General features: G+C 39.3%; 1 protein-coding gene across 2 annotated transcripts in view; it reads left to right on the top strand.

Annotated features, from left to right (window-relative positions):
- LOC126203128 (biogenesis of lysosome-related organelles complex 1 subunit 2) overlaps positions 1 to 26561 on the top strand; it is an 83284-nt gene that overhangs the window by 4674 nt on the left and 52049 nt on the right. For both annotated transcript variants that reach the window (XM_049937375.1, XM_049937376.1), the window contains exon 4: positions 12288 to 12420. In XM_049937375.1, coding sequence (XP_049793332.1) covers positions 12288 to 12420 — 133 coding nt within the window. The remainder of the gene's footprint in view (positions 1 to 12287; positions 12421 to 26561) is intronic.

Genomic DNA, 26561 nt, shown 5'->3' with positions numbered 1-26561 from the left:
TTTAAAAATTAGATAACTATTAAACAGGTTAAAAAGCCAACATAATTTTTCTTTTATCTAATAGCCTATACAATTAAGAGTATTTTAAAACAAATTTGAGCTTTCTATCAGGTCTGAGACTCTAGATATTGCAGTTTTTGTAAAACTAAACATCCATTAGGTAAAAAAAAAAAAAATAAAAAACTTGTAAATTTTTTTTCATTTGGAAGATTTTAATATATCTTTATGGTAATTTTTTTTAACATTTAGATATAATACACAAACTTATTCCAAAATTTCATACTGATATCTTGAGTATTCTTTAATATACAAATTTTTTTAGTTGTTAGGACACGTTAAGTTACAATTTCCGACTGCTGAAACAACGCCAAATCTAAAAACTTTAAAAATTTATAAAAAAAAAACTATAAGAGATAGAGCAAAAAAAATTACAAGTGCTTTCAGGATGATAAAAGAAGTAATTGTACCAAGTTTCATCAAAATCTGACATGGTTGGTGTCAAGGCCTGGGTGATTTGACATGGAATGACCCTGCACCAATCCTGTATAGGTAGGTAGATGCCTTTCCCTTATTTTACATATTTTCCATTCAGAGATTTCCACTACTGTTATAATTCCTTCTTTTAGTAATTTTGTGGCATAAATTTCTTTTATTTCTAGTTCAAATCTATGCTGCCTCATAAGTTACCCAGTGTGATCATCTAATGTTCAACATTCTCTTGTAGCACAACATTTTAAAAGCTTCTGTTCCCTTCGTGTGTGCATTTTTTATCACCCATGTTTGTTTCATACAAGGCTGGACAGTCTAGACAATTGCCTTCAAAAAGCACATCTTAATGTTTAAATTTATATTTTGTGTTATCAAGTCTTTTTTTTTTTCTTTCTTTTCAGAAATGCTTTTCCCACCATTAAAATATGCTCTGTGTAAATGTGTACCAGGCAGCTTCCCCTTTTGTTGCTTTTCCTCAGTCCATGTTCGTATATTAAAATCATCACATTAAATGTTAGTCACATCCTTAAAAAGAGTGCACAGATCACTTTGGAGCACTGTAGCTGGTGAAGAACTAATACTAGATGCTTATGTAACCATCCACTGCTGACTTAAGTCATTGCCATGAAGTGTTGTGTGTGTAAGCCAGTCAGTTGTATGGAATCAAAACAGTAAGACGGGTTGACATGGCCACGTGACAGAGCAGCAGAAGTGCACTGTCATGTTTGGACAAGCGTATGACCACACTATGACTGAAGTTATCCCCTGTGTTGATGTATCAAACTGGATCCTCCAATGTGTCTAAAAGGAAAGGCATAGCCCTTGCAGCCACATAACACCACATAAGAGTTGTGATAATATTATGTTTGTAACCATCAAGGATCTGAGACAAGTGTTAAACTCTCTGTCAGTGACAACTGGTTTGATACTCAACACGAATTTCTTCTGACAGTGAATCTATCTCAACTGCTTATGAATGAACATTGAGAAGGGAACGGTGTGCAGTGAACATTGTGAGTTGGGTACCTCACAAAAGGCCATTACACACAATGGTAAATAAAGCTGCACATCTTCAAACAGCATAGAAACAGGACAAACACTGACTCATTGGAGGCATGTAGTCATGTAGTGTTGTCTGACTTTACAATTTTGCCTTTTTAAATAATGCAAAATGTTCAGTGCATTGACAGGCCAATGAGATCCTTAAACCACAATGTGTGGAGCATATAGTTCATCCTAGAGGCAGTTCTGTGAGGTTCTCTGAATGTTTTTTACAACATGACTTAGGCCTACTCTTTCAGGTTACAGTGAGCATGAACAAGGATTTGGCATTTCAGAAGCATCCAATTCCGCTTGTCTGCTGTGACCCATGAAGTCATCAGTATGACAGATACAGCTACTTCCAGCTTATACAAAATGATGACAATGACGTCACTACAGACCAATGCCAACAAATGTGAACAAAAACAGAAATGACACAGTAACATTTCACTCCAAAAATAAAATGAAACCAATGGGACAATCATGGAAAATGGGGGGTTTAGGGCAGGACAAGCTAAATATACAACAATAAAAGAAAATCTGTACCATCCCAAAACAAATAATATATTAAAAAAATTAAATTACAGCATTTCGTTACACCAACAAAACCGCAGGAATCGAACATTTCCCTTGACCTATATGGCTCAACTGCAGCCATCGATACAAAAATACCAACATCTACGACTCTGAAAAGTGGAAACAAAACCCCTCACAGTTCAAAAACCCTAGCACCCCTATTAACTAAATCAGTTAAAACACAACCGGCCTACTACCATAAATATATAACACACAAAACTTCACAATTACTATACAGTAAAACCAAAACAAAAATTACTTACCAAAAAGGGCTGAAACTTCGTCAGATCCATACCTAATGAAAAAACAATAAAAAGAAATTCGACTTGTTTCTGCACAACAAACACCAAACAAACTAATCACACCTAACAAAAATACCAAACACATAAACAAAAAGAACCTTAATCACTCACTGAAAACAATTCCACAACTCGCATTACCGTGCCAATTACCTAAACTCAAAACCACTTTAGCATGATGACAACCAAAACTCAAATGAATCCAATACCACAAGTTAAACTCAGCACATCCACTTCCACCACTGGAGGCCACTGTCAAATACAACACATCTACAAACACACACATCTACAAACACAACCAACTCAAAAACTCCATGCCACAATGACGTCACACACCACACCATTACGTCATGGGTAAAAGCAGACTGGTGGAATCGGATGCTTCCATTGACACCCAAGGATTCTTATTTCAACATTTAGGAGGTTCTTATTTCAACATTATTGACAAAGTCCTGCCCTGTCTTCCACATCATCATGATGAATGTGCTGTGGACATTCCTGTCTTCAAAGATGACAAGAGTTGTATTCACAGGGCTGTACACATACACTTCTGGTTTGGCAAAGAATCAGGCACTCTTATCATACCTTGACTAGCTTGCTAAATCACCCAGTCTTAATCCCCATAGAAACTATCTGAGATTATTTGAAACAGCGAGTGAAACACAGTAATCAGCATCGACACAAGTTTTTAGCTCTATGGGATCTATTCATCAATACATATCTTCAGCTGGATACAGCTTAATTGAAGAAACATGTAGACTCCCTTCCTTGCTGAATTGAGGCCATTATTTAGGCGGGAGGTGATACTCTATAGTATTAGTGTGATTTCTCCTGAGGAAGACAAATATTTTGACCACTATCCTTATTTTTCCTTCTCTTCTATTTTGGCTGTCTCTTAACTATCTGTCTGCATCTAATCATAAATTCTTTCAATATCTTTATCATCTGAAGAACTAGGAGGTGTATAATCTTGTAATACTGTTGGGGCTTTTGGTTTCGTATCTGTCTGGGTTACGATAATGTGCCTGCTATCTACATCGACATAGACACTCCACAACCCGCTATAAGGTGCATATTGGAGGCTACCACATATCATTACTAGTCATTTCCTTGCCTGTTTCACTCACAAGTAGACCAGGAAAAAACGGTTGCCTATATGCTTCCATACGAGCCCTAATTTCCATACGAGCCCTAGTTGCTCTCGTCTTATATTTGTGGTCCTTATGCAAAATGTATGTTGGTGGCAGTAGAATAGATCTGCAGTTGGCATCAAATGCTGGTTCTCTAAATTTCTACAGTAGTGCCTCACAAAAAGAATGTTGACTTCTGTCCAGGGATTCTGATTTGAGTTCATAAAGCATTTTCTTAATACTTTCGTGCTGATTGAACCTACTGGTAACAAATCTAGCAGCATGCTTCTGAATTGTTTAGATATCTTCCTTTAATCGTACCTGGTGGGATCACATACTCTCGAGCAGAATTTAAGAATAGGTTGCACTAGCATTCTATAGACCGTCTCACCTATAAATGAGCTACACTTTCCCAAAAGTCTCGCAATAAAACGAAGTCAAGCATTTGCCTTCCTGACCACCAATGTGACATGCTCATTCCATTTCATACCACTTTTGTAGTGTTTCGCCTAGATATTTAATCAGTGTGACTGTGTTAAGCAACACATTGCTAATGCTGTATTCGAGCATTACCGTATACAATTGTTTTTCCTTCTCGTGCACATTAACATAAAATTCTGTCTAGGACATTTTGTATCCTCCTACAGTCATTCAAAGACAGCACGCCCCCCCCCCGCCCCCACCCCCGCTCCCTCACCATCAGCTAGCTGCAAACAGCCTAAGTTGTTGTTCATCTACATATATCATATATATTCTGCAGGCCACCACATGTTGCATGGCAGGGGATATCCTGTACCACTACTAGTCATTTCCTTTCCTGTTCCACTTGCAGATAGATCAAGGGAAAACTAACTGCCATATGCCTCCGAATGAGCCCTAATTTTACATATCTTACCTTTGTGCTTACGTGAAATGTATGTATAATGGCAGCAGTAGGATTTATCTACAGACAGCTTCAAATGCTGGTTCTCTGAATTTTCTCAGTAGTGTTCGTCAAAAAGAACATCGCCTTCCCTCCAGGGATTCCCATTCGAGTTCCTAAAGCATCTCTGTAACACTTGTGTGTTGTTCAGACCTACCAGTAACAAATTGAGCAGCCAGACTCTTTAATTACTTCAAAGTCTGACTTTAATCTGACATGGTGCAGATCCCGCACACTTGAGCAGTACTTAAGAATAGGTCGCATTAGCATCCTGTATGGGTGTTCTTTACCGATGAAGCGCACTTTCCTAAAGTTCTCCCCATAAATCAAAGTTGACTTTTCCTTCCCTGCCACAATGCTCATCTGCTTGTTGCATTTCATATCGCTTTGCCACATTATGCCCAGGTATTTAAATGATGTGACAGTTTCAAGCAGGACACTGCCTATGCTGTATCCGAACATGATGAGTGTGCTTTTCCCACTCATCCATATTAACTTACATTCTTCTACATGTTGAGCCAGCTGCCAGTCATCACACCAACTAGAAATTTTTTTCTAAGTTACCATGTATCGTCCAACAGTCACATATCTTTGACACCTTCCCATACACCACAGCTTCATCAGCATATAACCACAGATTGCTGACCACCCTATCTGCTGTATCGCTGAAGTATATAGAAAATTATAGTGGTTCTGTCTCGTGGAAACAAGTGTCCCTATCACACTTCCCTGGGGCACTCCTGATAATATCTTTGTCTCTGATGAACACTGACCATCAAGAGCTATGTAATGGGTTTTATGGCTTTAAGAAGTCTTCAAGCCACTCACATATGTGGGGAAACTATTGTGTATGCTTGTACCTTCCTAAACAGTCTGTAGTGGGGGACCATCTCAAAAGTTTTTTGGAATCTAGAAATGTGAAATTTGCCTGTTTCCTTTCATCCACATTTTGCAGCATATCATGTGAGAAAAGAACAAACTGTGTTTCACATTAGCAGTGCTTTTAAAACTATGGTAATTTGTTGACATAAACTCTCCAGTCTCTTGGAAATTTGTTATGTTTGAACTCGGAATATGTTCTAGAATTCCTGTACAAACTGATTTTAAGGATATTGGTCTATAATTTTCGAGTCAGTTCTTTTACCCTTCTTATGTACAGAAGTCAACTGTGCTTTTTTCCAGTCTTTTGGGACTTTGCCCTGGGCAAGACATTTGTGATAAATGCAAGCTAACTAAGGGGCCAGTGTCTCAGACTACTCTCTGTAAACCTGAATTGGAATTTCATCTGGACCCGATGACTTACTTGTCTTCAACTTTTTCAGTTGCTTCTCTATGCCAGGTACGCCTGTTTCAATGTCCTCCAAGAGGGAGTCTTAGTGACAGGCAAATGATGGTATGTTTGTGTGATTCCCGTGGATGAATGCTTTGTTAAATGATAAATTTAAAACTTCAGTTTTCCATTTGCTGTCTTCTGTTGCCACACCAGACTGGTTGATGAGTGACTGGTTAGATATTGTCAACCTGCTTAGTGATTCTACATACAACAACATTTTTCTTGTGTTCTCAGCAAGATCTTTTGCTAAGGTATGACAATGGAAGTTGTATGCATTATTATTGATATTGACACAAATTTCTGCTAACTTTTACCTGTCAACATTTGCAAGTTCTTCCTTGAATCAAGAGTGCAACAGTTTCTGTTTCCTCAGCATTTCCCAAATCTGATTATTAAACCATGGAGGGTCTTTTCCATCCTTAATCCTCTTACTTGGCATGTACGTCACCAGGGCAGCATTAAAATTCAATGTAAATTTTGGCCACAATTCCTTGACGTCTGTCCATTCATTGCTTAAGTGGGATGCTAACAACAGCTTAGCCACTTTTTCTAGCATAAATACACTCCTAGCTTATTGATGGACTTATTTAACTTTATTAACTGTCACTGTGGTATCTTGATCTCTAATTCCTGCCTCTACACTGACACTGTTGATCAAGTCAGACATGTTTGTGGATACAAGACCTACAATATTTCCACTGTGTGTGGGCTGTCGAACTAGTTGTTAAGGCAGTTTTTGGAAAACATGTTTAAAAGTACTTCACAAGACTGACTGTCCATACCATATGCAGTGAATCCACAGACGTCCCAGTCTGTGCTCGGGAAATTAGTCATCTACAACTAATACTGCATGCTGTTATAGCAACTTACCCACAGCCTTATTTAATTATTCCTTATTAGTATTACTTCTGCATTACCCTTATTTAACTTTGTGATGATAACCCTGTACTCACAAGACTAGATGTACTGTTCTTCCTGCTACTGCACTTGGCTAGGTCCCACTATATCTGACTTCAAGCTATCCATTTTTCTTTCTAAGTGCTCTCACTTATGTACTGGATTAATAATCTAAAATTTCATACTCTGACCTGCCAGTTTTTATTTTTACTTTTTTCCTTTTTCTCCTGCTGACAACATCCTCTTGGAGATCTGAATAGGGGACTATTTTACCTCTGGAAAATTTTACTCACATGGATGCTCTCATCATTAAGCCATACGGTAGAGCTGCATTTCATTGAGAAATATAATAGCTGTAGTTTCTTCCTAGTTTCAGGCACTGGCAGTACCATTATAATGAGGCCATGCTGGCTAATATGATGAGTCAATAATACAGATTGCTGCTCCAGTAACTACTGAAGAGGTTGCTGTCTCTCTTCAGGGACTCTGTTAGTCTGAGTTCTCCATAGATAACCCTCTGATATGGTGTCACTCATGACATCGCTGTCTGTGTAGCTGAGGCATGTGTCCACCCCACCATGGCAAGGTTCATGGTTTGTAGTATATTTCTCTGCTCTTTATACTATAATGTTCTCTTATTATTCAGTCTTGATTAAGGCAGGATGTTTCCTTTGAAATGAAAGTGGCTGGTTTCCTTACCCATCCGTGGCTCCAATCTTTAATGACCATCATCGATGAGACATAAAATATCCTCATTTTCTGTGTGTGCCGGCCGGAGTGGCCGAGCGGTTCTAGGCGCTAAAGTCTGAAACCGCGCGACCACTACGGTCGCAGGTTCGAATCCTGCCTCGGGCATGGATGTTTGTGATGTCCTTAGGTTAGTTAGGTTTAAGTAGTTCTAAGTTCTAGGGGACTGATGACCTCAGAAGTTAAGTCCCATAGTGCTCAGAGCCGTTTGCACCTTTTGTGTGTGTGTGTGTGTGTGTGTGTGTGTGTGTGTGTGTGTGTGTGTGTGTGTGTGTGTGTGTTCCTGCGTTCAGTTTCATTACACACAGCAAACTTCTGAAGATAGACATTGACTGTGGATATTGTATCACAGACGTAGTCCCTTTGATTGTTCAGAGATGTCACCAAATCGCCGAAAGATGTAAACAACCACAAACCATGCATAAGCAGCGCCTATTAGATGGAGAGGGTTTGACAGCCAATCAGTTCAAGTCATTCCACCAGGAAGGAGAAACCTGGCTCATGTTGTCTGTAGTTCAACCCTGCCTAGACAGTCAATACTGCGGTTTGATCGCATCCGCATTGTTACTTTGTGCCAGGAAGGGCTCGCAACAAGGGAAGAGTCCAGGCATTTTGGAGTGAACCAAAGCGATGTTCTTCGGACATGGAGATATAGAGGGTCAGGAACTGTCGATTACATGCCTCGCTCAGGCCGCCCAAGAGCTACTACTGCAGTGGATGACTGCTATCTACGGATTATGGCTCAGAGGAACACTGACAGAAATGCCACCATGTTGAATAATGCTTTTTGTGCAGCCACAGGGTGTTGTGTTACAACTCAAACTGTGAGCAATAGGCTGCAAGATGCAAAACTTCATTCCCGACGTCCATGGCGAGGTCCATCTTTGCAACGACGACACCATGCAATGCAATACAGATGGGCCCAACAACATGACGAATGGACCACTCAGGATTGGCATCACGTTCTCCTCACCGATGAGTGTTGCATGCGCCTTCAACCAGACAATCATCGGAGACATGTTTGGAGGTAACCCGGTCAGACACAATGTCCAGTGAGTGCAGCAAGGTGGAGGTTCCCTGCTGTGTTGGGGTGCCATTATGTTGGGCTGACATATGCCGCTGGTGGTCATGAAACACTCCATAATGACTGTAAGATACATGAATGCCATCCTCCAACTGACAGTGCAACCATATTGGTGAGGCATTCGTCTTCATGGACAACAATACACGCCCCCATCATGCACGTCTTGTGAATGACTTCCTTCAGGATAACGACATTGCTCAACTAGAGTGGCCAACATGTTCTCCATACATTAACCCTATCAAACATGTCAGGGATACATTGAAAAGGGCTGTTTATGGACGACGTGACCCACCAACCATTCTGAGCGATCTACGCCGAATCGCTGTTGAGGAGTGGGTCAATATGGACCAACAGTGCCTTGATGAACTTGTGGGTAGTATGCCACACAAATACAGGCATGCATCAATGCAAGAGGACCTGCTATTGGGTATTAGAGGTACTGATGTGTACAGCAATGTGGCTCATCACCTCTAAAGATCTCGCTGTATGGTGGTACAACATGCAATGTGTAGTTTTCATGGGCAATAAAAAAGGCGGAAATGATGTTTATGTTGATCTCTATTCCAATTTTCTGTACAGGTTCCGGAACTTTCAGAACTGAGGTGATGCAAAACTTTTTTTTGATGTATGTGTGTGTATAAAAAGTGGAGATGGCTGAAGAGATGCCCTGATTTTTTGTGCTCCTAATGTTTGGGCTGTTAAACGTTTTTATGCTTCATCCATCAGTGAGCTGTAGGCAAGTAGTAGCCCTTCATAATTTTTGTTTGTTGTCTTCATACTGCTAAAGTGTCTTCCCCAGAGTAAAGACATTGACACAGTAAAGAAACGATACAAATAATTTACAATTAATTCTCCCACTAGGAAAGTTACAGTGTTCTGGTAAGTACCAGGCTACAGGGGGCCCAGGAGAACAAGCAGCTTGTTACAGCAGCCAAAGAGGTTTGTGAGGAATACACAGCTCAGAAATGTGCTATTTTGCTACAACCCTAATTTGAATATTGCATAAGAAAGCAATTTATCATAGGAGACAGAAGGTGAGGGAAAACTAGCTGCTGATTGTGGAAGCAGTTTCCCTGCTGAGATATTCCTCTCTTCATCCATAGAGACAGAATAGTGGCATTGACACAGTTTTATTTTTAAATATTGTAGTTCCAGTGTAACACAACAGACTTTCACTCCAGCAGGAAGATACACCTTTTTGTCATGCCTATGGCATATATTTTTTAGTGTTTCTCATTTTAGTGGCAAGAATTTTATATTCTGAGAAGTAGTTAGTTTTAAATTTCTGGAAACTTTACTTCTGTTTTAGTTGAGAATGAGTTGTTTTGAAGTCTTGTCTCTTCTCAATGCTCCAGAATAAAGTTTAGTGGCTGATAGATGGTGCCAGTAAGTTAGTTTGGAAAACCAGACATGGACACCACTGAAAACAGCCGCAAACAAGGCAGAGAAAGCATTTTATGTGTTGAAATTTGCTCAGTGCCAATTGGTAGTGAGTGTGCAAAGAGCTTTCTGTGGTGTGTTTCATAAGACACCACCAGTTTACAACAGCCTAGTGAATGTTGGGGCTGACTGGGCGTGTCAGAACAGATAGTGAACCATGTGAGGGACATGGTGTTGCAAAATCCCACATCTACCTCTCCAGCTAGTGCAGAATTGAACATCCCTCGGCCAACAGTGCAAAAAATAGTTCATAAACAATTAAGAGTGAAGCCATACAAATTGTGGCTCCTGCAAGCTATAAGCCACGATGACCAACTGCGTCATGTGCAGTTCTGCATTGATATGCAGAACCGTCTTGAAAAATATGACTTTGTAAGCAATTTAACATTCAGTGATCAAGCTATTTTTCATCTTTCGGGAAAGGTTAGCCAACACCACAGGTATGTGGTGGACACAGAATCTACATGCAGCTGTTAAACATGTCTGGGAATCTGAGAAAGTTAAAGTGTTCTTTGCCATGTCCAACAGTTCTTCTTTGCTGACACAACTGCTGCAGTTCATGCCACAACTTAAAACTGATAGCAGGGATTTCATCTTTCAACAGGATTTTGTTCCTCCACATACCCATCATTATGTATGAAGATTACCAAAATGAGATGTTGCCACATCGCTGGATAGGTTGTGTTGTGCTACTTGAATGACTACCATGGTCCCTGCGCTTGATGCCTTACAATTTTTTATCATCGAGTTACATCAAGGATAGCATATATGTTGCACCTCTGCCACAGAATCTTGGAGATTTGTGACACCACATTGTTGCTGCTGTGCTTACTGCCACTCTTGATAAGCCGTGTTGGGTATGGACAGAATTGGACTGCTGAATAGAGGTGTTCTATGTGACAGAAGGCGGGCACAGAAACTTCTAGTTTTTTTCTTTTTTCTGGTTTCTTTATTTTTCTCTATTTCTCTGTATGTCTCTCCTTTACAACTACTCCCCCCACCACCACTACCACCACCACCACCACCACCACCACCACCTCTCCCCTGCACGCCGCCCAACCTGCAGTACTTCACTGTCCGCCATCCCTACCATACATCCCTTCCCCTCTCTGCCCCCTTCCTCCTCCTTTCCCCCCACACAGTCGCCACTCCCATCATGCATTGGTGCTGCTGCTCACAGTTTGGTTTCAGTTGCCTGGGACTGCAGTTTGTGTGTGTGTGTGTGTGTGTGTGTGTGTGTGTGTGTGTGTGTGTGTGTATTGTTGACAAAGGCCACTGGCCGAAAGTTTTAAATATGAAAATCTTTTTGTTGTCATCTGTGACTCAGCATCTCCACTATATGGTGAGTGGCATCTTTCCCTATCATAATATTTTTACATCCCAACCTGAATTTTCCATTGTTTGATTTAAACTTCTAATTTTGTGTTTTTATTTTTCCTGCAACTGTTTTTGTAAGTTGACTGTATTTCTCCTTGTTATCTTTTCTGTGTAATTTACATTTGGATATTATTTAAGTTGGTCCGCATCCAAGAATCTCACATGCACAAAAGGATCAACAGAATACGGCAGTAAATAAATTAAAACTATAATTTAAATAAATTAAAAATACGGGAAAAGTGAATCATTAGGAAAATGTTAGGTCCATGGAAAACTGTTGAAGGTTGGAAATTACAAAGTAATGATGAAATTTATCAGAATGTAGAAAATGCACTAGAAATAATGAGAAAAGGAAGACTGGTTTTTTGACATTATATTTATGCAAGACAGTAGAAACAACGGCCAGAGAAGTGTTTAGAGGGTAATTATTGAATATAGGAGGATTCTAAGTCAGGAGAGTGGGGAAAAATTGGTCTGAAATGGTCCAAAAACAATAAGGAAAAAATGTATTGAACGGATGACAGTGCTGGAGAAAAGGAAAGAAATGACTACGGAATTGAAATTGGCTCTTCTTCTGTAGCTGTTCCAAGCAAGAGGGGACTGGGGTGGGAGGGGAAGATAGTTCGCTCGTGCGTGACCCCCCCCCCCCCCCCCCACACACACACACACACAGATATATGGACATGTGTGTGACAAAAAGATATCCTGTATTTAATAGTGAAGTTGCTATTATTTGCCATATATTTTTTGAGTTGTAATTTACTGCTCAGAATTTTTCTTCAGTTAAATTTCCTCTTTTGGTTTTTTGTTATGTATCACTGAAAAAAAAATATTATTCAATATTTCAAATATGTGAAGAAAAGTGAAGTTGCAAGAAATTAAACTTCAATTTGTTGGGAAACTTTCCAGAAAATTCTAGAAGTGTAATATATTTTGTTACCATTGTTTGCAGATAAGAGCCTGCAGCCATACCTTGAGCAGATTGATCAAATAGAAGACAGTGTTACTAAGCTGGAACAGGCTGCCTATAAGTTAGATGCCTACTCTAAGCGACTTGAAGCAAAATTTAAAAATTTGGAAAAGAGGTATATATACATAGTATGAATATTTGTCAGACTCTTTGCTCCTTCTTGTCATTTCCATATCACTAGCAAATTATTCTGATCTGGTAGCTTTTTCTCAACAGCTATTTATTTTATCAATTAAGATTATAGTTTATTCATCAGAAGCAATTTAATACCTACAGTATATTAAAAACATCTACAGCCAGCATGCAAGGAAAAGAAAATTACCATTAAACAAAATTTTTGTCTTAGTACTTGAACTTGGCCGCTTCAAGGGCATCTTTTTGTGTTGCTGTGAGGTGGTTCTTTATTATGTATGAAGCAGTACATGAACAACATTGCAGTATGTGGTCTGCTCCTCTCCATTCTCTAGTGGTGTGAACTCTACATTGAAGCCGTACTTTTTGAACTTGACGCTATCTCGTGTGATGATTGACTGCAGTCTGTCAAGGGAACTTGAGGTCACCCAATGTTGCTTGTACTTGGAAGGAAGCTTGTGCATTGATGCCAGACACTAGTGAGGTTTCTGATCCATAGCAAGCCACTTTTGGTCTCTGTCTTCTCACAAGTGCTTTTGATGATTTTAGGAAACTATTCCTTTTTCTGAAATGTGACAGTGCCGGCTGATATCTGAATGAGGGATGGGTCTGAGTATTTTAACTGCGGCCTTTTCTCTACTGGCCACTATTTCCTTGTAGATTTCAGGTGGTACTACATAGGTAGTCAGTGCAGTTTCTCCAGTGGTGTAGTGGCATAAAACAAAATGAGACAATGTCTTGGAGGGCAACATCCACAGCGTTCACTTTGGGTGTAGCTTGTGCTGAGCATATGCAGGGTGTATCAAAAAGAATCATCCAATTTGTCATGTCTGTATTTCTGGAACTAATACACATATACAAGGGCAGTTCAATAAGTAATGCAACACATTTTTGTTCTCGGCCAATTTTGGTTGAAAAAACCGGAAATTTCTTGTGGAATATTTTCAAACATTCCCGCTTCATCTCGTATAGTTTCATTGACTTCCGACAGGTGGCAGCGCTGTACGGAGCTGTTAAAATGGCGTCTGTAATGGATGTGCGTTGCAAACAACGGGCAGTGATCGAGTTTCTTTTGGCGGAAAACCAGGGCATCTCAGATATTCATAGGCGCTTGCAGAATGTCTACGGTGATCTGGCAGTGGACAAAAGCACGGTGAGTCGTTGGGCAAAGCATATGTCATCATCGCCGCAAGGTCAAGCAAGACTGTCTGATCTCCCGCGTGTGGGCCGGCCGTGCACAGCTGTGACTCCTGCAATGGCGGAGCGTGCGAACACACTCGTTCGAGATGATCGACGGATCACCATCAAACAACTCAGTGCTCAACTTGACATCTCTGTTGGTAGTGCTGTCACAATTGTTCACCAGTTGGGATATTCAAAGGTTTGTTCCCGCTGGGTCCCTCGTTGTCTAACCGAACACCATAAAGAGCAAAGGAGAACCATCTGTGCGGAATTGCTTGCTCGTCATGTGGCTGAGGGTGACAATTTCTTGTCAAAGATTGTTACAGGCGATGAAACATGGGTTCATCACTTCGAACCTGAAACAAAACGGCAATAAATGGAGTGGCGCCACACCCACTCCCCTACCAAGAAAAAGTTTAAAGCCATACCCTCAGCCGGTAAAGTCATGGTTACAGTCTTCTGGGACGCTGAAGGGGTTATTCTGTTCGATGTCCTTCCCCATGGTCAAACGATCAACTCTGAAGTGTATTGTGCTACTCTTCAGAAATTGAAGAAATGACTTCAGCGTGTTCGTAGGCACAAAAATCAGAACGAACTTCTCCTTCTTCATGACAACGCAAGACCTCACACAAGTCTTCGCACCCGAGAGGAGCTCACAAAACTTCAGTGGACTGTTCTTCCTCATGCACCCTACAGCCCCGATCTCGCACCGTCGGATTTCCATGTGTTTGGCCCAATGAAGGACGCAATCCGTGGGACGCACTACGTGGATGATGAAGAAGTTATTGATGCAGTACGACGTTGGCTCCGACATCGACCAGTGGAATGGTACCGTGCAGGCATACAGGCCCTCATTTCAAGGTGGCGTAAGGCCGTAGCATTGAATGGAGATTACATTGAAAAATAGTGTTGTGTAGCTAAAAGATTGGGGAATAACCTGGTGTATTTCAATGCTGAATAAAACAACCCCTGTTTCAGAAAAAAAAAGTGTTGCATTACTTATTGAACTGCCCTCGTACAATGAATTTTGGGTTTTGATGAATGGAAAACTTGAAAGCTTTTTCTTCCATACCTTTTTCATAGGTGTTCAATATGCCTCCTTTGAGATGCATGGCATATACAATGCGGTATTCAAATTGTTCTCACACTGCAGCGAACAGGTCTTGAATAACAGTTTCCACAGCTGCTGTTATGCGATGTCTCAGTTCATTCATAGTTTTTTATAACAGAGGCACATAAACAGAGTCTTTTATAAACCCCTTGCAAGAAATAATCACACACAGTCAGGTCTGGTGACCTTGGAGGCCAGTAATGTAAGGCTGAATCATTTGGTCCAGTGTGACTGATCCATCATTCAGTAATTCTTTGATTTAAAAATTCCTGCACTTCCAGATGCCAGTGTGGTGGTATCCCATACTGTTGGTAAATGAAGTCTCTCAAATCAGTCTCCAACTTTGGGAAAAGAAAGTTCTCAAGCATATCGAGATATGTGCTCCCTATAACAATGTTCTTGGCAAAGAAAAATGTGCCATACACCTTTTCCCGTGAAGCTGCACAAAACACATCAAATTTGTACAACTTCATGTAGTTGTTCCATACCCCATATTCTCACATTGTGACAGTTCACCTTTCTATTTAATTGGAATGTTGCTAAATGGTAAATGTGGAAGAAAATTTTCATCCTCCATCTTGCCAAGTACAAAATTACAGAACTCCAGTAATTTTGTATGGTTTCATGTGTAAACATCGATGCAACACATGCCAGACGGACATCAGGGGCATGTTGAGCTGCATGGCAAACAGATTTCTGCGGACTCCTTCTGAAACTGGTGGATGCGTTCGTCTGTGTCTGACACTTGGGGATGGTCCGGCGATTTGCCTTTACACAAACCTGTTTCTCAGAACTGTTCATGCTATCATCTCCTGTGCTGTAGGAGGATCCACACCATACTTAGTACGAAAGTCACACTAAGCAGTTATTACTGAATTGCACTGCGCAAAACTTAGAATGCGGAACGCTTTCTGTTATCCCAACACCATTTTTATTAGAACTGAAGTGGGCACACACTGCTCTACCTAGTGGGAAACATGTAAAACTTGAGAGTTTGCTATTTCCAACAGTACGTTGTTCATGTATGTATCTTGGATAACGTGATAGTTACGATTTTTTTTTAATTGGATGATTCTTTTTTATACGCCTTGTATATTTGGCTGCAAAAGAATATCAAATGGGGACAGATGTCATCACATTTACTAGTTATGTCTTCTGGACAGTATGTCAGTTATTGTGTGATGTTATTTCAGAGATACAGTTTTTGCTTCTTGAGCTGCGCCCATTGTAAGTCAGCGTGTAGTCCAAAGTAACACCCAGTATTTAGGCATACTTCAGTATTCTGATGAGCCTTAGAGCTCAGAATGCTTTTCTTTCCTGAAGGCAGAAACCACAGATCTGTGTTTTAAATGGATTTGGTGCCAGGTGATTCTTCCTGTATTGAACAGCATTCTTCTCGAATACATCAGAGAGCTACTGTTTGGCAAATGTAATGCTGTTTGAATGGTGATGAAGCAGTTGCAATTGGTTCATATGGCAGAGACTGCTTATTTGCATCAATGTTGAACACAGATAGGATCCACACATCATAAGAGTACCAGTTTTTTGTGGTCGATACCATACAATTTTGCATGCTTACTGCTGTTATTCCCAACTGTCACGGTAATCATAATATTAATACATGAACATGAAAATTGAAGTACCAATTTTTAAACATTAATTATCCAATGAGGCCAATAAAACTTATGTAATTTGAAAGGTAATTTTCCATAGATGTGCACAAAGAAAATAAAAAAAATCTTGTGTAAGTAGCCACTAACAGTGATAAAAAGAAGAAGATGCTTTCATACTCATAACTTTGATGATACCTTCTCTATCACACATTAAAATCTCCAATATGTGAATATTGAAAACTTGAAGTGCTTACCAACTTCTGTCCTGCTTATTGATCAAGTGGTATGATAGAAATTGCACACAAAAGTAACAGCGTTTCATGAAATTGCATTCTATGGATGTTCATGTTTACCTAGTTCATTTACAGTAATACAGGAATTTCATGTGGCTACAATGCAACAACAGCTAGGTCAGAAATGTTGTCAACAGTGAAAATCAAAATATTGTAGTTATATAGTCGGTAAATAATGTTGTATATTGGCATTTTGTGTGTGTGTGTGTGTGTGTGTGTGTAAGAGTAACTTTGTGATTATTTTCCGTTATTACCAGAAAATCTGAAGTAAGTTCCTAATTTTTAATTTCTGCATTTTGAATAACTATAACTTCAGACTTCCCTTATTATATGGAAACTAGGTTTATTTAAGTCTATGTGTAGAAGGAAAATGCTAAGAGGTCGGAGTGAAAGACGAGGAACTAGGAAGACAATTTTTGATTAGAGACAGTAGTAGGAACTTGGCCATTCATAATGAAAATACATCTGTTGTATTCAGTGATCAAAATATTAATACAGGAATACTGAAAACTGAAGTACCAATTTTTAAAATTAATTATACGAGGCCAATGAAGCATATATAATTCAAAAGGTACCTTGCTGTAGAGGTGCTACTAACTTCTACACATTTACTTTTCACAAGCTGTGGTAGAAATGACATAACAAAGAAACAATGTTTCATCAAATTGCATTGTAGGGACATTCATGTTTAAGTGTAGCTGATGATTCATTTGCAGTAACACTCGCATAATGGGCAACTGCAATGCTACAAGTCCTATTTCGTTGATGTTGTCAGCAGTGGAAAATGAAATTTAGTAATGGAGCCATTGAGAGCAAGCAGCAATATTTGTTAGCATCATATTTTGAATAGCTGTGGCTTTCCTTATAATACAGAAACTATATTTGTTGTTGGCTATGCCTCAAAGAAGGACTCTAATGGATGGTACTGAAAGATGAAGAGCTGGAGAGAGAACTTTGTAAAGACAAAGTAATAGGAATAATGTGGATGTTGATAATGGTAATTCTATCATTCTCTTGCAAGATACATTAAATGTGCATTGAACATAATTCCAAATTTGAGACCTATAATCACAGTTTGATGAATTAGCTGTCCAAATTTTTTAATGCAAGTCATTTCACATTTGAGGTTACTTTACTTCATGTTGTCATAAGAAGAAAGTTTATTTGCAACCATTAACACACAATTTGTTTTTCAGCGCACTGTACCAAGGACTCGCTTCAAATGTTAAAACAATTAAAGATAAATCAAAGAATTATTTCAAGAATACTCATAGCTACAATGCAACATCTGCTGTGGGTCAGTTCTGAGGCTAAAGTTTCGGTCACAGTTGTACGTGGAGTGTATTACTTTAAGAGACAGGTTTTTTTAAATCACAGGTTGGGTCCTCTAACTCACTTGGTTGAATTTTGACCACAGGCGATATAGTAAAGCTTATTCTAAGACTAATGGTTCACGTGTTCTTTCCTGTCTTGACTAATTTTAAATAAGAAGACATCAGAGTCATTTACAGTTTTGTATTGTTTATTCACTTTAGTAACAGCAGGCTTATCCCTAATCATGATCACACTTCTTCTTTCCTTTTGTAACATCTTCAGCTCAGAACTGCATTTATACCCAAATTTTTGAATATTTGTTGCATAATCCAATCCCCCCCACGTGCAGTTTTTGCCCTTCGCAGCTTCCTTTAATGCTGAGGAAGTTATTCCCAGATGTTTTAACACATTCTATCCCTTCAGCTGGTCAGTGTTTTCCACATCTGATGTTCTCCCTTATTCCGAGGAGGACCTCCCTCATTTCTTGTGTTACTTAAGTTGTCATCGTCAGCCAGTTCGATTACTTGGTGACATGGTGTCTTTGACTTGGAGTACAACATAGGATCCCTGCAGGTTCTGCCATTTCTACCTATTTTGAGCTTCCTGCTGCCAATTCAGTCCAGCTGCCTTTCGTAAGTCTATGTCCCGCCTGTCCTGTGGTCTCCTCCTTGGTCTGTTTTAGTAATTTGTGGTCCAATCTAGCACTTGTTTTGACCACCTGCCATCTTTTCTTCCAGTGACATGACCAGCCCACTGTGATTTCAAAGTATCCACTCTTTCCATTATCTCACTGATCTTTGTTGTCCGTTTGATATCAGCTACTTTCTTTCTGTCTTTTATTTGTGTAGCTCAAAATTGATGTTTCCATTCCTTTTTGGGTCACTGCTGGTTTTCAGACAGTGAATTCATTTAATGCCATGAGTCACAGCCATAAGCTATTGTTGGCAGTATACGTTGGTCAAAAACTATTTTCTTCAGCTCAGACAACATGTTAGACTTCAAAACTAAAACTGAGGAGTGTGTTTCATAAGCTTGCCAGCTCAATTTAATATGTGAAATATTTCTGGTTTTAAGCCTCCTTTCATATTTACAAGTTGACCCAGATGGACATTTTCTGTGACCCTTTGCAGAAGTGTACTACCAACAGATATATTCCCAGTGTCAATTCTTTATCACGATCTTGGTTTTATCATAGTTCATTTTTAGACCAACTTCAGAGCAGACAAACATGAGTTTACGAACCAGTATAAAGTTCTTCTATACTATTTGCAAATAGAACAATATCAGCAACAAACCTCGGGTTATTTAATTTCTTTACCAGAATTAGTATTCCCTTTGTTATCCAATCCAGCTTAGACATTGCTTTTTCTAGGAATGCTGAAAATAGTTTTGGGATAGAGTCACCTTATTTTATCTAATTAATGTTGACATTATAAACTCCGGAAGAGCCACACTTTTATTTATGTCCAATTACTTTATTTATTTTAATTAATATTTCTAACTCCACTGCTTCTTGTTTGTTTGTTCTCTCATTCACACACATGTCCATTTTGGCAATCCGCAATAGACACTCTAAAATTAGCAGCATACTTTTCCATTATTATACCATATAAAAACTGAAACCCGAAACAGCTAAATAATATAGACATTCTCAAATACTGAAGTTGCACGTTAAAACAGAAACAATAAAGTAAATGGAGAAGACACCCAAATCTCATAAACTAATAATAAATCTAATAAATAAACTGTGTATACTATTAAAAGAAGTACAGAGTGCTTACAACACTTTCATTTGTCAAGCCTTCCTACCTCATTTGCAGTCTGCTTCTTTGTCTTTCAGACTGAACAGAGAAACCGAATTAAAGAAGCAAGTAACACAGTAGTTGACTGAAATAATATCTTGCTCCAAGAGGAGGTAATGATATAGTTTCGTAAGTTACTGGAAGGTCAAAGAAAATGATTCCATTGATGCCTTTGAAAGCCACTGTGTGTATGGCAAGTTATAGTGTTAGTGAAGCATAACTTTCTCTGTTCCAAATCCATTTTGCTGTGGAATCATAAATGTCTGTTTTGTCCTTGATCCTGCGCCAGATAAGGACTTTAAAAATGTCACTTCAAGGTGGTTTCATTCATTCATGTATGTATGTGTCATGTTACATAAATCACATTGTGAAGGAAAGATTTCAGCAATGTGAAATGAGTCACACTCTTACATTAAGAGACAGGAGTGGCCAATTGTGGCTACTTCTGTAAAGTTTACCAGAAAGTTATGACTAGTGATTATCTACTGATAATTGTGGGATATACTTCTAGATTGCTTTACTAAGTATATTAGTAGAAAAACAGCTGCTTTGGGGAAAACAATTGTCCCTTCTCTTATATTACTCAGCTGTTTTTTTGGTGTAATACTTCAGACAAAGCATTTATTTTACACTGAGCACTACAAACTACCTACATATGCTGCCAAAATCAAGATCTAACAACTGTTGTGATTGGGCAAGCTTTTGGAGCCAGTGGCTCCTTCAGGTAGAAGGGTTGAAGGGGAAGGAAGAAGGGTGAAGGAAAAAGAATGGAGAAGTCTAGGAAAAGGGGTAGATTTTAGGAAAGTCACCCAGAACAGTGGGTCAGGGGAGACTTACCGTACGGGATGAGAAGGAAAGACTGATTGTCTTGCTAATCACAGCAGACTGTGTGTGTGTGTGTGTGGGGGGGGGGGGGTTCAGCTGCCAAAATAAAGATCTGTTTAATATAAACATTTTACTTATTCAGCATTTACTTTCCTGGAAAATTATTTTTACTTCTAGTATTGTGGTTGTGAAATGCAGAATTAATCCTAATTCTTTTATTATTATTATAAATCACAAATACCATTAGGGAGCATGAGCATATACATATATTTGCATGCAAACAACCACCAATGTATTAAAAGTAGTCATTCCGCATGTATGTGGAATGACTGTTGTTCAAGAATTATGTTAAGGAAGTGGACCCAGTCTGCATCAGAATTCTGGAACCACCAACTTGCTCAAGGAGAAAAGGGTCTTAATTTTCTCCAAGTGATGACTGTTGAGGACAGGTTCTTACCTGTTTTTGCTGGTCTTCGGGCCAGGTTGACTTCATTCAAGTTTAGATAAATGGTTGTGTTAATTGTCCTCTGGTTATCTGATTATTGATTTAATCTTTACTGTGGTAGTAATCACAGAATTTTCACTTGTTGAAAGTGATTTGCTATTTAATCTGACTTTATTAGTGTGTGATAATTTGGCTTTGTAAATTGGTATTTGTCATTTACCTTATAGTAACACTCCAATGAGGAGCCATTCAGAGATAATACCCTGTCAGTAATATATACTGTAACATCTTATGTAGCATCTCATGAACAAGTTTTTCACTAAATCTTTAAAAATAGAAAATAAAAGAAGTTTTGCTCATCAAAAATAAGAACAACTGTAATAATCTTGTTACCCATCATAGAAAAGAACATAGAACAATCTGATTTTGTGAACTGGATGCTTCATCTGAAATTGACTTCCTGTGACTGCATCATTGGAAAAGGAGACAGTTTGCCAGCCAATGATGTCTGTATGGTAGTGGTGCTCCTCTGATTTGTAACATTGGTGCACAAAACCATTACAAATATGATATTTGGATTGAATTGTCTTTGTTATCTACTGCTGGTGTAAGAGAGCACAAGAGTTGTGAATTAGGGTCACTTAATGGCTGCCATGTTTCTTTATCTTTGCACAGAAGTGCCCTGTGAAGCTGTTTATGTACTCTAATGATGTGAAGTGTGCATTTGTTCACTTCTTCTTCTTTGAACTTGTGGTGCTGTCTCTTATTCCATTTCTCTTTCTACCCTTCTTCTCATTCCTTCCACTTTTCCCTCTGTGTATTTTTGTTGCAGACAATTCATATGTGGTATGTGTCCCAGCCAGGACAGTTGCCACTTTCTGATCTTTTCCAATAATCTTCTTTCCTCCCCTATTTCCTTTTCCTTCATTACTTCTTCATTTTTAAGTCTGTCAGTCCACTTCACCTTAACCATTCTTCTCCATAGCAATATTTCAAAACTTTCTCAATGACAAAAGGGTCTTAATTTTCTCCAAGTGATGATTGTTGAGGAAAGCTGCTTACCTGTTTTTGCTGGTCTGAGGGCCAGGTTGACTTCACTTGGGTTCAGATAAATGGTTGTGTTAATTGTCTGCTGGTTATCTGATCATTGATTTAATCTTTACTTTGGTGGTAGGCATAGAATTTTCACTTCTCTCTTTTTAATCACTGCTATGTAACACTACACTCCAAACATAACACTTACTGAATATTTTCCTCAGTTGCATTGGAATTCTTGTAGCTGATAGAAACTACTTCATCTTTTCAAAAGTTCTCTTTCCTGTAGATACCCTCCTCCTTATTTCTTGTACAGCTTCCATTCCAAGTCACCAAACAACACAGGTGCAGAAAAGATTTTACTTGTTCTATCTTTTCTCCATACGTTAATTGGCACCTTCTTCTTGCTCATTCTCATCATTTTTGTCTTTTCTATATTTATCTTCATTGCACACTCCTTGCTCTTTCTGGTAACACTCTTGAAAATCTACTTCAGTGCCTCTTCTGATTCTGCCAGCACTACTTGAGATCATCCATGTATTTTATAGTCTTTATCCTGTCTCCTCCAATTACAATGCCCCTTGCATCCTCTATGCCTCACTTATTGTTTCTTCCCCACATATGTTGAATAGCTGTGGTGACATTGAGCATTCTTGTCTTACAGCCCTTCCAATGCTCATCTCTTCCATCTGCTTATTCTCCACTCTGTCAGTTCCTGCTTTTTGTACATATTCTTTATTAACCTTGTATCTTTCCAGTATCTACCAACGTATTTTAAAATTCTCACCAGTATACTCAAGTTGACTCTATTGAACACTTTTTCTCAGTCGCAAAACAAATACTTTCTCCTTGTTCATTTCTTTCATTCTTTTATTAATCGCTCTCAGATAACCTATAGCATCTCTTGTTCCTTTACCATTTCTGAACCCAATATGGTCTTCCTCAGCATTTCCCCCTCCCCCCCCCCCCCCCCTCAGCATGACCCTCATTACACCCTTTAAAACATGACTGATAAAACTAAATGTGTACAGACTTTGCATTCTTTTGCATTACACTTTTTAGGTAAAAGTACTAGAATGGTCTCTAGTAGATCTTGGGGCCAAATTCCTGTGTCATAAATTTTCAGTCAATCTAGCAGCTGAATTTGGACATAAGACTTTCAGTGCCTCAGATGGTATTCCATCACAGCCTCATGCGTCCTTTCCCTAGAGCCAGTCCTAGTGGAAGAAACATTAATTTGGCTGACCAGGATCAGCATCCTACATCCTGTAGTCGTGAAAATGATTTTAGTGTTGAGGAGGAGGAGAGTAGTGTAGTGTTTAATGTCCCATAGATGACAAGGTCAGTGGAGACAGAGCACAAGCTCGGATTAGGGAAGGATGGAGGAGGAGAGTGGCCATCCCCTTTTGAAGAAATCATCATAGCATTTGCTGTAAGCAGTTTAGGGAGATCACGGAAAACTTAAACCAGGATGGCTGAATGCAGGTGTGAACCATAGTCCTCCCAAATGCATGTCCAGAGCACTAATGACTGTGATAGCCCGCTCAGTAATTTTTTACTAAGATTTCTGGCTCGAAACTAGAACAGGGCTATGACATGAGAGGATACTTTTAGGTAACCAGTGCAAGGCAATCTATTTTTAGTGCCAAAATAAAAACCTTTGATTTTATTCATGGTGGTGGTGATCATGAAACATTGCTTTAACTGTCATTGTCATTTGATGTGATTTGATTTAATGAGGGAGACAAAACAACAGTGGCCCTAGCCTTGAATTTGTTGTGCGGTATCTTCCCTGTCATTTTAGAAAAGCCAACCAGTGCCGTTAAAGAGTATTAGTAATACCTTTGTTAGGTCTCTGTTAACCACAGTTTCTTCAGGAGTTAAGGACTCAAATATTTTGGTCTCTAGTGCTTTGCATTTTTATTTTTATTTATTATTTGTTTATTTTATTTATTTATTCAATTTTTTTATTTTTTTGTTTTTTTTTCCCTCCATTAACTCCTGGGTGACCAGGGACCCACAGCACATTTACCCCCTTGCTTTCCCATAAACTCACAAGAGTTTCAGCTTTCTCCAATGTTCTTTGATATCACTTGGCTGTCTGGATGAATGTAGACACTACAATCCTCGTAATACATACTTAGATTCTCCTCTTTGTATACTCTGGTAGTAAAAATCTCCACCTGGGATACTGTATCCAGCTTTCGTAGAGAGATTACTCTCTCCCTTTGATACTGCACCCTGTATATTCTGGATCCAGCACCTTCGTCTGTTTTCAAAACGTCATTAAACCAAACTATGCCACCTGAATGGTATCATCATCCTTCCTTCCATTGCTTCCTACCTCCTACAGTTAATAGAAAGGTTTTCTCCCTCCCTCCCACTCCCACTCCTACTCACCTATTTTCTTTTAGGTTTTGACAGACAGCTCTGTAGTTTAACTCGAGATCTAAGTTAGGTGATAATTTGGTTGTGAGTTGGCAACTTACCTGACTTGACAAGCAAGTTCCGTGAAATGGAAGTTGTGGTTACAGACTGATCTGTAGAACAGCATTGCACATTCCATGGTTATATTTACACCAGTATTAGGTACAGTTCCTTCAGTTTATTGCTGTGGATCACATCATCAGTCTGCTGTGCTCTTATCGGGTACTTACAAACAGCTGTTGGATGTCCCCTTGCATTTCTGTCCCACCTTGTGGCAAGTGCTGCCACATTGTGCCTGCTCTAGACTCTTGACAGATTTTTCAACCTTCTTTGACCTATAATATTTAATTAAGTTGTTAAAAACTCACCTCCCGCAATATTAACCCTATAATTCTCTGACTGCTGCTCTGAAGATATCATAACTGGCTAGAAAGATGAAACACTACACGTGGTCTCCACTTGACTGTGTACTGGTACTCCACAAAGAGCCTGAAGCTGAGTAAAGAAAAGCCTGGGTAACAATCAAAAGACATGAGAGTCAAATCATCATAGACTGAAGGGCCAAAGAAACTGGTACACCTGCCTAATATCACGTAGGGCCCCCACAAGCACACACAAGTGCTGCAACACAGGGTCTGAAGTGGTGCTGGAGGGTACTGACACCATGAAACCTGTAGGGCTGTCCATAAATCTGTAAGAGTATGAGGGGGTGGAGATCTCTTCTGAACAGCAAGTTGAAAGGCATCCCAGGTATGCTCAATAATGTTCATATCTGGGGAGCTTGATGGCCAGCAAAAGTGTTTAAACTCAGAAGAGTGTTCCTGGAGCCACTCTGTAGCAATTCAGGATGTGTGGGGTGTTGCATTGTCCTGCTGGAATTGCCCAAGTCTGTCAGAATGCAAAGTAGACATGAATGGCTGCAGGTGATCAGACAGAATGCTTACATACATGTCAGCTGTCAGTCATATCTAGACATATCAGGGGTCCCATATCACTCCAGTTGTACATGCCCCACATCATTACACAGCCTTGACCAGCTTGAACAGCCCTATGCTGACATACAAGGTCCATGTTGTTGTCTCCATACCCATACATGTCCATCTGCTTGATGAAATTTGAAATGAGACTCATCCGACCAGTCCACATGTTTCCAGTCATCAACAGTCCAATGTTGGTGTTGACGAGCCCAAGTGAAGCATAAAGCTTTGTGTCGTGCAGTCATCAAGAGTACATGAGTGGGCCTTTGGCTCCAAAAGCCCATATCGATGATGTTTCATTGAATGGTTTGCACGCTGACACTTGTTGATGGCCCAGCATTTGAATCTGCAGCAATTTGTGGAAGGGTTCATATGTCATGTTGAACGATTCTCTTCAGTTGTTGTTGGGCCCTTCTTGCAAGATCATTTTCCAGCAACAGCGATGTCGGAGATTTGATGTTTTACTGGATTTCCTGATGTCCACGGTACACTCATGAAATGGTCATATGGGAAAATCCCCACTTCATCGCTATCTCAGAGATGCTGTGTCCCATCGCTCATGCGTTGACATTCAGACTCGCTTGAATCTTGATAACCAGCCATTGTAGCTGCAGCCTTTCAAAATTAACTACGCTCCCTGCGACTCAAGAGTTGAAATATTAAAAGTTTTGGCTGATTTTGTTGTTTAGGGGCTGGGATACGTAGTTGCCGCATTACAGGCAAAATACTGCTGAGTCTACAGTATACAATATGAATATACACATGAATCGAATGGTTGAAGGTTCCTATCACTCAGCAATTGTGAATTATGAGTGTAACATATAACTTTATAAATGAAAGATTGCAATTAAATAAAATCAGCAGGTACTATCTTAATAACTTTAAATGATGAGTATGATAGTAGAAGTGCTTTTGAGAATGTGGTATATTTCTGCAAAACACTTATTGGCGTCGATGGTCCAGCAATTAAATAAAATATAAGTTGAATAACAGGGAAACAATAGATTCCTAAAGCATGTAATTAGTTATGAACAACAGCATAGCTAGTGAGACATTCACTTCTAAACACACACTACGTCTTCTCTGCAGAAGCCATGGAA

The sequence above is a fragment of the Schistocerca nitens genome, chromosome 9 (genome assembly GCF_023898315.1).
Source record: "Schistocerca nitens isolate TAMUIC-IGC-003100 chromosome 9, iqSchNite1.1, whole genome shotgun sequence".
NCBI lineage: Eukaryota > Metazoa > Arthropoda > Insecta > Orthoptera > Acrididae > Schistocerca > Schistocerca nitens.
The sequence above is the reverse complement of the archived record's forward strand: the minus strand, read 5'-3'. Positions and strand labels throughout refer to the sequence as shown.